Source organism: Labeo rohita, chromosome 25 (assembly GCF_022985175.1).
Source record: "Labeo rohita strain BAU-BD-2019 chromosome 25, IGBB_LRoh.1.0, whole genome shotgun sequence".
NCBI lineage: Eukaryota > Metazoa > Chordata > Actinopteri > Cypriniformes > Cyprinidae > Labeo > Labeo rohita.
Genome location: NC_066893.1, coordinates 12,293,535 through 12,308,233, shown reverse-complemented (window position 1 = coordinate 12,308,233; position 14,699 = coordinate 12,293,535). Strand labels below are relative to the sequence as shown.

The window sequence follows — 14,699 nt, the reverse complement described above, 5'->3', positions numbered from 1 at the left end:
TCAACAGCTGGCAAATGAACTTTTGGCAAATCAGCTGGTACGAAATCAACCATCTGCGATTCAACTGTAGGTGAATCAAACACTAGTAAAATCAATCTCAGGCGAATCAAATGCAGGTGATTTCAACCATCATTACTCCATTTACCACTGCTGAATCAACTGGTACTGAATCAACAACCACCGAATCAACTACTGCAGGTGAATCAACTGCCAAAACTAGTGAGTAAATGGCTGGCAAATCAATTGTACATGAATCAACCGTCGTCATATCAATCACTGGTGAACCTTTTAGGGGGACCTTCCAAACAGTTACATTAAATATATTAGCTTCATGTAATGGGACAATGCAAGAATAACAAAGATATAAAGGCAACTAAATACTTAAACTTACAACTTGACTCTGAATCTGACCAATATAGTTCAACAGTCAACCTCAATATAAACAACTCAACTTTAAAAACCCTGAAGCTTGAGGCTGAGTATAGATGCAATATGAACTGAATCTAACTTGGGTTCAGTGGCTTTGGTTAAATAACTGCCAGATGGCCGTTGATATGTGTGCAGTTGGGCGAAGGCGCGGCAGAGCCGCAGAGACACTGGGCGAAGCTCCAAGGTCAACAGAGGCAGGTGTGGGCTCAGCCCGCTGTGATCTCCGGTCCAAACCCAGACCTCTCTGTTTTCTGCCACTGTTACCATGACATTCACCTGCTGAAGGGCTCAGATCAATATATCACAATATCAAGGTCATGATGCAGACAGGGCCATATGGCACAGAGACAAGTTTTTTCTGAAATCACCGCTCTCCAACAGACATTAGGCTGGATGGGACAGAACTGAGATCAGCATAGTTGACTGGGATGTTAATTTCCATTACAAATGTAATTGTTGGAAATGTATATGGTTTGTGTTTTACGTGCCACATTACGTGCCACGCACAAGACTGACAGGTTTGACATAAACTAAAATCTTAAATTCAACTTAATTTAGTTTTGTGGCATACTGAAGGAGGAACAATGTCTCACCATTCTGAGTGAGTTTAGTGGAGCAGAGAGACGACTGGATCCAGAAAGACTCTTTGCTGTTCTTTATTGTCTGGTTGTTGCCTGGCTGGAGGCTGGCTTTGGAGAATGGCAGTTTGAGGTACCGAGCGGGATCCTGAAGATCAGCTGTCTCCTCACACTGAAGTACACACAATAATAACGCTTAACACAATCTCACTTTAATGCAGCAAAAAAATAAATTCAGCGTTGCCAGGTCCACAGTTTTCCCCCTCAAAAACATTTTTTGTAGCACGCCTCCCATCCAGTAATCACAAAGAGCTTTGTGGTTTGTTACAAAGACAGACAGTACCTTGTGGACAATGAGCTCATGCGTCCCATCAGGCAGCGGTCTCCCATCGTCCTGCATCAGGGGGACAAAAGAGAAGCCGAAAAGCTTCTTCTCACCTTTTTCCTTTGCTGCATGAACAGAGACAACAGTAGTTATGTGAAATGAGTCAATAATGGGAAAATCTGAAATCTCAGAAGGTGGAATAGCAAGTAGACATAAAATCAATTTGCAAGAAAAAAAGTGGAGCCTTACTGGAGCAGTGCCTGAGCTCGAAACGTAAGTGTGTGCCGTGAAACATCTCCAGAGGGATGGGCAGTTTGATCTGTTCGGCCCAGCGAGGGCTGTTACTGTGATATAGGACAAAAGACCGGTGTTCATCCACTCCTGGTTCCCCGGAGCCGCAACAAACCAGACCCTGAGAGAGAAATGGAGAACATGAAATTGACCACAATAACATTTTAAATAAATATTGATAGTTATACTGTGAATCATTCAACAGTGTATGCTATTTTGAAATAGCCATGAACCATAAACAATCAATGATTTTGTAAATTTTAGATTCACTGGGCTAAAAGCTGAAAATAAAAATGCTCTTTTCAAGTCTTTCATTTCCCAAATAAGCAAATAATAATAATAAAAAAATACCTGACTGGTCATAACCATGCAAAAGCATAGATCATTAATATTACTTAGATTATGCTCAAATATTTAACTGATTTGATAAAGAAACTTGAATTTAATTATTTACTGACATTAATGTGATGTAGTGATGTATATAAACAAATTATGTGTATTTATTTCAAAACAGAATACTGAATTGTTAAAAAAAAACATTATTATATTATACTATATTTTATTATGACATTTTAGTATCACTGAGATATTATAATTTTTTAATAATATTTAGATTTTTTATTTATTTTTATTTTTTGTTGTTTAAGTAATACTGTTGTGTGTTGGGCGAATCCACTGCTAACAAATCAACAACTGGCGAATCAACTGCATGTGAATCAAACATCATCAATGGTGAATCAACTGTTGGGTGAAGTCACTGGTAAGAAATCAACGATTGGCGAATCAACTAGGTGAATCAACTGTTGGGCGAATCCACCGCTAAAAAAATCAACAATTGGCGAATCGACTGTAGGTGAATCAATTCTTGGGCGAATCCACTGCTACAACAATTGGTGAATCAACTGTAGGTGAATCAACTGTTGGGCGAATCCACTGCTAACAAATCAGCAACTGGCGAATCAACTGTTGGGTGAATCCGTTGCTAACAAATCAACAACTGGCGAATCAACTGTAGGTGAATAAACTATCATCACTGGCGAATCAACTGTAGGCGAATCAATTGTTGGGCGAATCCACTGCTAACAAATCAACAATTGGCAAATCGACTGCAGGTGAATAAACAATCATCACTGGTGAATCAACTGTTGGCAAATCAATTAATACCGAATCAACTACTGTAAATCAATCAATTATCATTAATGGTGAATCAAGTGTTGGTGAATCCACTGGTAAAAAAAAAAAAAAAAATCAGTGATTGGCGAATCAACTGTATTTGAATCAACTATCATCAATGGTGAATCAACTTTTGGGCGAATCCACTGATAACAAATCAACGGTTGGTGAATCAAATCAACTATCATCAATGGTGAATCAACAGTTGGCAAATCAATTGGTACCGAATCAAAGACTGGCAAATCAACTACTGTGGATCAGTCAATCAACATCGGTAATTCAACTTTTGGCTAATCAACTGGTACGAAATCAACCATTTGCGCTTCAACTGTAGGTGAATCAACCATTAGTGAATCATTTACCAACGAATCAAATATAGGTGAATCAACCATCATCATTAGTCTATCTACCGCTGGTGAATCAATGCAAGAATGACAAAAGATATAAAGACATTCAACTAAATATTTAAGCTTACGACTTGGAAAAGAGCTTTTGTCTATAGTTAACAATCTGACCAACAGAGTTCAACAGTCAACCTCAATATGAACAGCTTAACTTTAAATACCCTGAAGCTTGAGACTGAGTATAGATGCACAACAAAGCTGAACACATATTAAGCTAATAAAGTGGATGAAAAGACAAAAACATCTAATAACAAAAAGTGTGGTAGTGATATTAATTTATATTAACAAGAAACATGACATGCAGCAACAGTTCTCACCTTCAGAAGTTGCCCATCACCTCCAAGCAGATAGACAGTGACTTCCACATTACGTGCCACGCTTTTTCCACCTTTCTCAAATTCACCCCTCTCAAGGGTCACATACAGATCGTTCCTTATTTCACCTGCAGGAGGAAGATAACCATATCTCAGAAATCATTTTCGACCAACACAGCACTTCCAGTCGGTTATCAGGTGTTGGAATCAGCTTATCAGGGGAAGTAGCTGCAAATAGAGTCGATTTTTCAATTATGTGCTGATACACTGATACGTGACCATAAATACTTTGTTTACAATGTACTTTGATACAATATTGTTGCATTTATTATGTAAGCCACATTTCTTTATATATACAGACAGTGTGAGTAGGACATCGAAGCTGAATACATTTCATCTGAAACTGTTACAGACCCTTAGAGATGTTAGAAACACCACAAAACATTTCTAATTACTCTGTCAACACATGTGGCTCAAAGGTGCCTCGTCGGTGAGTGAGGGTGTGAAAGCAAATATCAAATAAAAAGTGGGCGCACCAGTGCATTGTGTGTAATGAAAGGGCAGAATACAAGCCACTTTATCATTACAGTCAAAGAAAGGGCAAGAAAACACGAAAAACACCCACTGATTTTGCTCTTTTGTCACGGCATGCACAATATGTGACAGTGAGCAAAGCAAGAACATCCTGTAAAATCAATCCTATTGACTGTGGTATCTATATTAGATGCGTCTGTGCGATCTTATGATATAAATTACACTGTAATATCTCAAAGTTCACGGTAAATCAATAAAAGCAGCATTTTGTTCCTTTAAAGCCTGTATTTATTCTGCTAAGTGATTAATTAACGCCATAACGACATGATTAAACCGTTACTACAAACGGCACAGGGCGCCCACATTATCATATGGTGTTATTGAATGACAACAAATATCGAACAGCTACCGCTTTAATTTACATAACAATGCAAAACATAAATTCAATGGTAATGTGATGTAAAAACGCAGCATGCTGACAACAAAACGCGATTATCCCACCTGGAATGATGATATCGGAGAAACCAAGCCTCTTAGTAATAGAGACGTTGCGGGTGAAAAGACGCATGTAATCCTTGCGAATCTGCTCCATATCCCCGTGCAGGAGCTGGAGAGAGACATTAAGGCCTGCAAAATAAACACAAATGCTTTTCAGTGATCCTTTGCGGTAACATCTAACAGTTCCACACCAGATGTACATAGACAACAACCATAAGTGTCTGCAAACAAAAACAGCTGGATTTCCTGGTATCAGAACATAAATCTAACAGAATATGTATCATTCAGTGACAATTCACTGACTAATATGGTAATATATTGGAAAAATGAATTAAAACTGCTCTTCTTGCACTTAAAGTTAGAGAAAAAAAACAAAAGTGCTGACATTTACAAAAGATTTCTATTATTTCAGATACCTGCTGTTCTTCTAATCTTTCTAAGAATCAAAGATACCTAAAAATTATACTCAGCTGTTTTCAACATAATAATAATAATACATTTTTGAGCAGCAAATTAGAATATTAGAATGATTTCTGTAGGATCATGTGACTGGAGTAATGATGTTAAAAATTCAGCTTTGAAATCACAAAAATAAATTACATTTTAAAATATATTCAAATAGAAAATGGTTATTTTAAATAATAAATTTTTTTTTTTTAAATTACTGTTTTGCTGTACTTTGGATCAAAATAAATGCAGGCTTGGTAAGCAGGAAAGACTTCCTTTAAAAACTTTAAAAATCTTACTGTTAAAAAACTTTGTAAATAAAGCTTGTATTTTTTAAAATTGTTATTTTTTTTTTAATATGACTGATTGTTTTGCTAGATAAGACTCCTACTTTTTTTGGCTGGGATCGTGTAGAGCCCTTTGTAGCTGCACTGAAACTGCAATTTAGACCTTCAATGTGTTGATCCCCATTGAATCCACTATATGGAGAAAAATCCTGGAATGTTTTCCTCAAAAACCTTAATTTCTTTTCAACTGAAGATTTCAGAAGAAATTTTAATTCTGGAAGGAATAGTTCACCCAAAAAGGAAAATTCTGTCATCTTTCACTCTCCTTCACGTAATTCCAAACTTGTATGATTTCTTTCTTCTGTGGAATTCAAAAGAAGATATTGTGATAACCAGTGTTGGGGAGTAACTAGTAACATGTAACAGAATTACGCAATTTAATTACAAAATAAATGTAACTGTAATTAGTTACAGTTACTGAGAAAAAAAAAAAAGTGTAATTAAATTACAGTTACTTTTGAAAATGTTAATGATTACAAAGGGTGTTACATTTACATTTTTTTCACACACACGCCTACATACAGATTTAAATGACTGCTTTCGTAAATTGCATTTAATGGCCTAAAACGAGACACCAATGTTTCAGGACATTTAGGACACAGAATAGGACACATGCTTATTCAATAACTGTTTTATTTCCTATTTGGGTTTATGCATATACTTTATTTTTTAAGATTTTTTCCAAGGCATTGTTAGATGCCAGTGTTTCCTGTCTTAACTGTGCAAACATTTGATTTCAAAACCAGTATCAATAGCTATTAAACTATTTCTTATGATTTCAAATCTGTATTTAACCTCAGAATGACCTCAAAGTAAATAAGAGATGTTAAGTCTGAATTTGTGGTGGCTGTGCTTTAAATTAAATTATTACAGGCTCTGTGGAATGCTCGATTCTGATTAGTCAGTCATGACATTCTAATATATGTTATTTCCCGATAACAACTGGTAAAAGCTAATAACACAGACTCATCCTGGCAACTTAAGTCAGCGCTATACGTTTGACAGTTTTTCCTGGTGAAAGCTTTGCGTGTGGTTAGCTATTAAAACATTAAAACTCAATTCAACATTATGTCTACAATTTCTTAATTCTGTCAACTTGCCGCTTGCTAGCAACTGATTTCTTCATGGAAGCTTTGAGTTCAAATATTTCAGTTCAGATCAGTGTTTTGTGTCTAATTAGTTACTTTTGTGGCAAGCAGCTGTGTAATAAGTGGGATAATGTACATCCAACCAGTTGTTATCGCAAAATAAAAATGTATATTATCGCCTACTTATTATAACCCTAAATCAAGTGATAAAGTATTTTGAAAGTCTGACAGTAATCAGTGTTGAGGGCTACTGTAAGGTTAACTCTGCCTGGTTTAAATGTTTCAAAATGATTAACAGTTGAAAATGTTAGAAACTTAGAAAAGTAATCAAAAAGTAATCAAATGTAATAAGTTACATTACTTTAATAAAGTAATTGAAAAGTTACACTACTTATTACATTTTAAATAGAGTAACTTGTAATCTGTAATCTATTACATTTCTAAAGTAACCTTCCTAACAAAGGTGATAACTAGATATCTAGATATGTTCATAACCAAACCGTTTTGGGGTCCCATTATTATTTTATTATTATTATATTTTATTATTTATATTATTGTTGTCCATACTATGGATATCAGTGGGAGCTGAAATCATTTGGATACCAACATTCTTTAAAATATCTTCTTTTATGTTCCACATATATGAGAAAACATAAGGTTGAGTTATAATTTTTGGTGGGGCTATCCCTAAATAAAAACGAAAACTTGAATGTTAACTTGAAAGTCAATCCGTCTAAACAGCTAAACTCGCGTTTTATTTCTACCCTGTTCATTTTCTGCTTAAATTGCAATTACTAAGCAATAAAACCCACAGAATTACACTTACTTTTAGAGTTACAGAGTTTAAAAGGTCCTGCATAGCAGGAATGACCCAACTGACTCTTGATTAAATGAATTATGGGTAATCCAGTGCCTTAATCCCCATTTGTAACATTTGTGCTTGTTACCATAAGCTCTCCATCGAATCAGTAATAGATCTTATTGTGTTCCACCACACTTAATGACAAGCATTTCCCTGCCTCCCTCATTTATTCAACTGATGAAAGCCAATGGTTCTGACATCCGTGCACTAGATTTACACTTTAAAGTCCCAAGTCTCTTTGAAGAAAGACTTTGTTTCTCGAGTAATTTCATCACAAAACCAAGCTGGATGTTGAGTTCTTACAGATGGAAATTTCACCCATTCCCATTCCTTCATTTGTCTGAATGACTTTCATCTCAAGTATAACCCTGCTGTACATCTGCTGAGGGACACAGCCTGTGGTTCAGAGAAACTGCATAATCTCCTTCCTGCTTGATCGGCTTTCTTGACTTCCTCCGTATTTTTTTTTATTTTATCTCGCCCTCTTCTTCACGCTTAAGCCTCCAATGTCTTCCTCGGGGTCTCTGACTCTTTCGTTCTGCAGAAAAGCTGTCTTCACAAACAACAGACATTGCAGGTGCATTCTGGGTAATTTTTCTGTTTTGGGTTGCACAGATGAGGTTTGATGGGTTTATAAGCTCTGGAAGCATCTATAAAGCAATGGCTTCATTATGGTTTCATAATGTATTCAGAGTAAGCTGCCCACACGAGTGAAATCACCAGCAGTCCATTCATTTTGAAACCACTTGCGAGATGATGCACACCAAGATTACATAACTACTACTCCACCACCTCCACAAAACATGGCATCAACAACACAACACCATGCACTCAGAGACCCCTACTTTGTCTTTCATCTGTTTGCCTTTTTAAACCCAAAACAAATGTTGATGTTCCTTTGTTTCTGTTTGTTTTTTAACCCAGCAACAAAATCAATAACAGTAATTTGGCTTTTATCCAAGCGATTAGCCCATTAAAACATCTCGAGTGACAACAATGACATGAAAAGGGTCAACTGTTTTGTGAGTACACAATCGATACAGCGCTCTAGTCCAGACTGATGGCCGATAAGTGCGACTGATAAATAGCTACTAATGGTCATCGGTTAAAAAGACATTCATTTAGTGTAAATGAATTACTGCAGATGACAGGATGACATTTACAAGCTGATTGAGATCAGGTTCTTACTGATCTAGCTGACTGAATTACTCTGTCTGTGTTTTTGGCTTCTGTGTTTGAAGCTGTTTGTAACCACTGTGTATGAAGTTTTCCAAAAAGAATCTGCTGAAATAAAATGAGACCACACTTTTGATATAAATTCAAGATTGTCACAAACAAAACAAAACCAAGCATAACAAGACATTACAAAACAACAAGTAAAACAAAAAAAGCCAAGCAGGCAAAAATCAAGTCAAACTGTGCAAAACAAACAAAGCCAAGCAAAACAAAAAATAACAAAAAAAAGCAGGCAAAGCAAAAAAAAAAAAAAAAAATCAAGTCAAGCAATGCAAAACAAAACACAACACAACAAAACAAAGCCAAGCAAAGCAAACAAAACAGAGCCAAGCCAAACAAAAAAATAACAAAAATAAGGCAGAAAAAAGGCAGGCAAAGCAAAAAACAAGCCAAAACAGAAAAAAACAAATACAAATGGATATAAACAAAGCCAAGCAAAACATGACAAAAAAAAACAAAGCTAAGTAAAAGAAAAAAAATTAACACAACAAAACAAAACAAAACAAACAAGTCAAGCAAAAAAAAACAGAAAAAAAACAAATATGAAAAAACAAAGCCAAGCAAAACAAAAAAAACAAGCAAAGGAAAAAAAAACAGCAAAACAACAAAACAAAGCCAAGCAAAACAAAAAACAAAACAAAAACAAAACCAGCTAAAAACAACAAACCAACAAGCAAAACAACATAAAAAACAAACAAAACAAACAAAAAACCCAAACAAATAAAACAAACCATGCCAAGCAAAAAACAAGCCAAGCAGTGCAAAACAAAACACAAAACAACAAAACAAAAACCAAAACAAAAAAGGCAAGCAAAACATAACAAAAATAACAAATAAAAAACAAGCCAAGCCAAGCCAAGCTGTGCAAAACAAAACAAAGCCAAGCAAAACAAAACAAAACATTAAAAAAAAAAAAAAAAAAAAAAAAAAAAAAGGCAGGCAAAGCAAAAAAAAAATCAAGCCAAAACAAAACAACACAAAGCCAAGCAAAACAAGCTAAGCAAAAACATAACAAAACAAAACACAAAACACAAAACAAAACAACAAAACAAAAGCCAAGCAAAACAAAACATAACAAAAAATGTACGCAAAGCAAAAAACAAGACAAGCCACGCAAAACAAAACAAATAACAACAAAACAAAGCCAAGCTAAACAAAACAAATATACCAAACAAAGCAAGAAAACAAGCTAAGCCATACAAAACAAAATAAAACCAAGTCATAAAACAACAAAACAAAGCCAAGCTGAGCAAAACAAAAACAAAAGGAAGCCAAAACAACCCAAACTAAGACAAAGCATTTGTTACAATATTGTTAGAAAAAATAAACAAAATAAACAAAATAAAAAAATAAAATAAAATAAAATAAAAGTCTTTAGAATATCATAGTGATTTCATACAGGAGGGTGTTTTTAATTTGGGCCAGTAAACAATCATTGTGGCCACCACATACTGTAGCAAGTTGCTTAAAACCTCTCAATACACCTTGGTAACTTCATAGCAGTGCCCTGGCAACCAGCCACAATGGAAAAGACAAGTACAGTTCACATTTTCTTCAGAAAAAGGATGAAGAAAGTAGTACGTGCAAGCTGATTTGGTGCACAGGAATTACACACTTCACCTTTAATCCACTGCAAGTAAAAGACACCACCACCAATTTTAAAATAAACGATAATAAGTAGCTATTAACATACATTCTATTATGACAAACGTCCAACGTCCAAAATAAGCTTGGTACAAAGGTCTTCTTGAATTGCTGGTCTTATTAAAGTGGCCATGGCTCTTTGAGTCATGCAGATGTCATAAAAACAAAAGCGCCTGAATAACAGCTCTGCTCGGTCTCTCTGTTGAATACACACTGGCGTATGCTTTGACTGCAGGCTTCTGCTGCTCAGAACCTGTTGCTAGGAGAGACCCCAGCATTTCTCTGTAAAGAGTTCTGCTATTTATATCTAAAGAGCATGAAGAAAAGAAATTCTGCTGCATGATTTGGTATCATTTGAATACTTCAATTAAATAAATCGCTTGCTTCGACGTTATTAGAGAAACACTGTTGCTATGACAGACAGAATGTTCTTTAAAGGGAAAGTTCACCCTAAAATGGAAATTCTGTGCATTATAGACGTCTTCTGTTACAGACTAAGCTTCTTAAGTTATATAAAAACAGAGAAACAGACTGAAATTTTACCTCCTCCTTTTATAGGTCTGAATGAGAGTGTGTGTTCATACTTAAGAGTATTTTCATTTTAAGTTGAACTGGCCCTTTAAGAAGACACGCAAAGTTAAATCAGGTTTTAGGCTCTTACCTGTATTTGAGCCAATATGGCTGTATCGTGAGCTGACCTTCCTGATAATGCTGTCGTGGATTTGGTACCACTCGCTCTCTGCGTTGCATCTGTGAACATAACGTGCCATAAGTCCTGGCTACAGTAAAAAAATGGATTGTACATTAATTAGCTTTATAAAGTCACTTCAGACAACTAGGGGGCGATACTCACGAGTAGATCTTCAGCAAGTGGTCGTCCTTGAAGTCAGCTGTTAACAGGTCGGCCACGCTAATCACGGCACAACCATATGGACGCTTGTACTGCGTGTTACTCACGCTCTTCTTCTCACCTGCGACCATTCGCCCTGCAGACACACACATTGAGCCTCACACACTGCTTTTATGAGAATAACTACATGTTAATACAAAAAGATGTAACAGACGTTTTCTTATTCTGCCTCAAAGAACACATAGTACTGTCACAAGCTTGACATAATGCGTCATGTGACACAACTTAAGCACTATAGCACTATACTTGCCAGTTTTATGTAGCTCTTATGGCAGAATGATTAACACTTATGTCTTTATAATGACGTTTGAAACAAAAAGACACAGCGACAACCGTTACACAACGAACACTTCCCAGTCCACAGTGACATGAATTACATACATGCAAATGAGCATTAGTCTATACTGTAACATCACAGAATCTGTACCGGTGCAGGCCATGCATGTAGCGACGACTGCTACACAGACACAAAGGTGACGTTTACAGACAAAGACACCATCTTGGTCACAACTGACTTGAAGTGGCCTGTCATTCAGCCCTTAAAATGCTGCCACAACGACTGACGAATACATTTGACGTAATCTGTCAATAAAAATCTTAAAGCACTATCAAGCAGTGCATTATCAAGTTGTGAAATCCATACGACACCTATGATAGGGTCACTAAGGCGTTATGACAGGTCACACGGCGAGAAAATTGATGTGCATCCAACAGCTCTTACCTATTCTAAAAATATGAGCTACAACATACACATCTTTGCGAAGATCGCTACTTCCCAAATCCTTAAAAAAAAGACAAATGTTTTATTCAGCAATATTTACTGGATTCCATGTACCAAACATTTCTCTAAACCTATGCTGTTTAAAAGTTACTATTTATGATCAAATAAAAATGTCTATTTAACATTCATTTATTGCCATTAAATCAACAAAAACAATGCAATGCAATAATATGCAACAAAACTAAAAAAAAAATCAGAACAAAAGAACTAGTAAAACACAAAAAAGGCAAGAACTATCAAAACAAAAACAAATTAACTAACAAAAATAAACAACAAAAGAATTTACAAAACAAACAAAACAAAGTGAAACAAAGCAAAGCAAAGCAAAACAAAAAACAAAAAGCAAAACAAAGTAACAAAACAACACAAAACAAAAAGCTAAACAAAGTAATGCAAAGCAAAAAAAACAAAAACAAAAAGCAAAACAAAATTAAACAAAACAAAAAGCAACGCAAATCAAAGCCAAAAAGCAAAACAAAGTAAAACAAAACAAAACAAACTTAGTAATGCAAAGGAATGCAAAACAAAAAGCAAAACAAAAACAAAAAAAAGCAACGCAAAACAAAGCCAAAAAGCAAAACAAAGCAAAACAAAACAAAGTAAAACAAAACAAAGCAATGCAAAACAAAAAGCAAACCAAAAAACAAAATAAAACAAAACAAAAAGCAACGTAAAACAAAGCCAAAAAGCAAAACAACGTAAAACAAAACGAAGTAAAACAAAAAACAAAGCAATGCAAAACAAAAAGCAAACCAAAAAACTAAATAAAACAAAACAAAAAGGAACATAAAACAAAACAAAAAGCAAAACAAAACTAAGCAACACAAAGCAACGCAAAACACAAAAGAAAACAAAAGATTTCCTGACATCCTGATGAATAGTGAGACAGCACAATATTTTGACTTCCAAAGCCACTTTTATTCAATTATCTACTTGTCTGCCACAAAAAATGTAATTCCTTAAATTATCTAAATTTGGTGGCTTTTCACAGCAAACAGTGATAAAGGTGATTAATTGCAATCGATAAAATAAATAACTGAGCATGTCATATCTGATTACAATTTTAAATCAAATGAGAGTCCTACTCTACATTAGGGATGCACAATATTGGATTTTTTGATGAAACCAGATATACCGATATTTTTCAACTAATTTTGGCCGATAACTGATGCCGATACCGATACACTTCCTTTTGTTTGGAAACAACACCATGTCTCTCCGGTGCGGAAACTGTAAGTAAATTATTTTTCATTTTGGTTAGTTTTTAACAAAAACGTATTTGTTAGAATTAAATAAACAATAATGAAGTTTTTTTATAATGACAGTACATTGAAGCTTTGATAAATACAAATAAACTATATATACGCATTTTTCCCCCATTTTTTAAAACATTTTATTTTAAGATTTAAAATAAAATAAACAAAAGATTTGTACAAATTCTGAAAATCTTTTATAGCTCACAATTTGTTTAAAAAATGTAACATATTACACATTAATGAATAAATCAGTATATATAAAATTATTTAATTTATAAGTGTCATGTTTGCGATTGTTTTTTATTCATGTAAGCTATAGTTTCTGACCTTTAAATCAAAACATACTCATGACTTTACGACACTGATTACAGTTTTATTTAATCAGAAACAGAGCCTAAATGTTTTTTTGTGTGTTTTACTTTAATTTTATTAGAAGCAGGCCAACAGCGCCCTCTATGGTTTTAAAACTCCTTATCGAACTGACATTAGGACCCCGGGGTAGGCTGCCGCTGCTGCCACTGCATGTGCTATTACGGTTTAATCTTTTACACACTGAACGCGTCATTCTGTAGGTGCATTTTCAGATTAAAAGCAGTGATCCAAAACAGTGAATCTAATCATCATTCAGGCAAAACTTTGCTTCAAGAATGAGCCACGCTGCTGATGTGATCTAATTGCTAGCACATGTGAGTTATTCCTCTTATTGGCAAGACATATCGGCATAATTTTTCACATCGGGCCGATGTCATAATTACATTAAAGACATTTTTATTATTAAAAGACATTATCGTCCGATTTCAATATCAGTTCAATAATATTGTGCATCCCTACTCTACATATTTACAAATGTTGAGAAAACACACATCTAAATTTGTATTTTATTTTCTTCAAAAATTCCTGCACAGATTCACAAAAAATACTTTAAACCTCCCACATTATCAAAACTTATTTTCAGTCAAGGATTGAGCGTTCCACTCAGGAAACTATTTTTCAACAATAGCACTTTGATTTATTCAAAGCCAAAGCAAAAAAAAAGGACCAAGGACACGCCCTTGGTGCACCCCGAAAAAGTCCATACTTACAACAAAGAGTGTACACTGCCTCTCAGTCTTCTCTGGAGACTTCGGTAGCCCTTGCTTATTGAGGCGCACAAAGAACCTCTCACTGCACAGAGAGAAAGAGAGAGAGACAGTCAGAATCACCACAGACACGGCATGAAGCATAGGGAAACACAGCAAGACCTTGGGTGTGTACGTGAGCGTCCACAACTGCATGTGGTAGTGCATCTCCTCTGACACTAGTGCTAGGTAATTACAAGGAGAGGCCCATTGAGGCTCAGTATCTCCTCGATTCTCCTTCACTTTCACTAAGTGCCCTGGGGCGTCACTCGATCTGAATAATTTACAATGAGGAGGGGTGCCTGAACAGTACACCCCCTAACATGAGCAGCAAGAGAGAAGGAGGGAAAGAAAAAGAGACAGAATCCAATGAAAAATTCAACAAACACATCAAGGCTGTAGTTCTGTCATGGATGTGAAACTAAAACATCCCTCAGGCTGATGTATGTAGGATGGAGAGCGGT

General features: G+C 35.3%; 1 protein-coding gene across 2 annotated transcripts in view; it reads right to left on the bottom strand.

Annotated features, from left to right (window-relative positions):
- dock4 (dedicator of cytokinesis 4) overlaps positions 1-14,699 on the bottom strand; it is a 97,346-nt gene that overhangs the window by 42,186 nt on the left and 40,461 nt on the right. Inside the window, exons 9-17 of one of the 2 annotated variants that reach the window (XM_051100211.1) lie at positions 14,200-14,281; positions 11,802-11,862; positions 11,024-11,156; positions 10,832-10,920; positions 4,550-4,675; positions 3,518-3,642; positions 1,582-1,744; positions 1,351-1,457; positions 1,023-1,179 (exon numbers count right to left, since the gene is read on the bottom strand). In XM_051100211.1, the coding sequence (XP_050956168.1) occupies positions 1,023-1,179; positions 1,351-1,457; positions 1,582-1,744; positions 3,518-3,642; positions 4,550-4,675; positions 10,832-10,920; positions 11,024-11,156; positions 11,802-11,862; positions 14,200-14,281 (1,043 nt within the window). The remainder of the gene's footprint in view (positions 1-1,022; positions 1,180-1,350; positions 1,458-1,581; positions 1,745-3,517; positions 3,643-4,549; positions 4,676-10,831; positions 10,921-11,023; positions 11,157-11,801; positions 11,863-14,199; positions 14,282-14,699) is intronic. The other variant, XM_051100212.1, reaches the window with a different exon arrangement.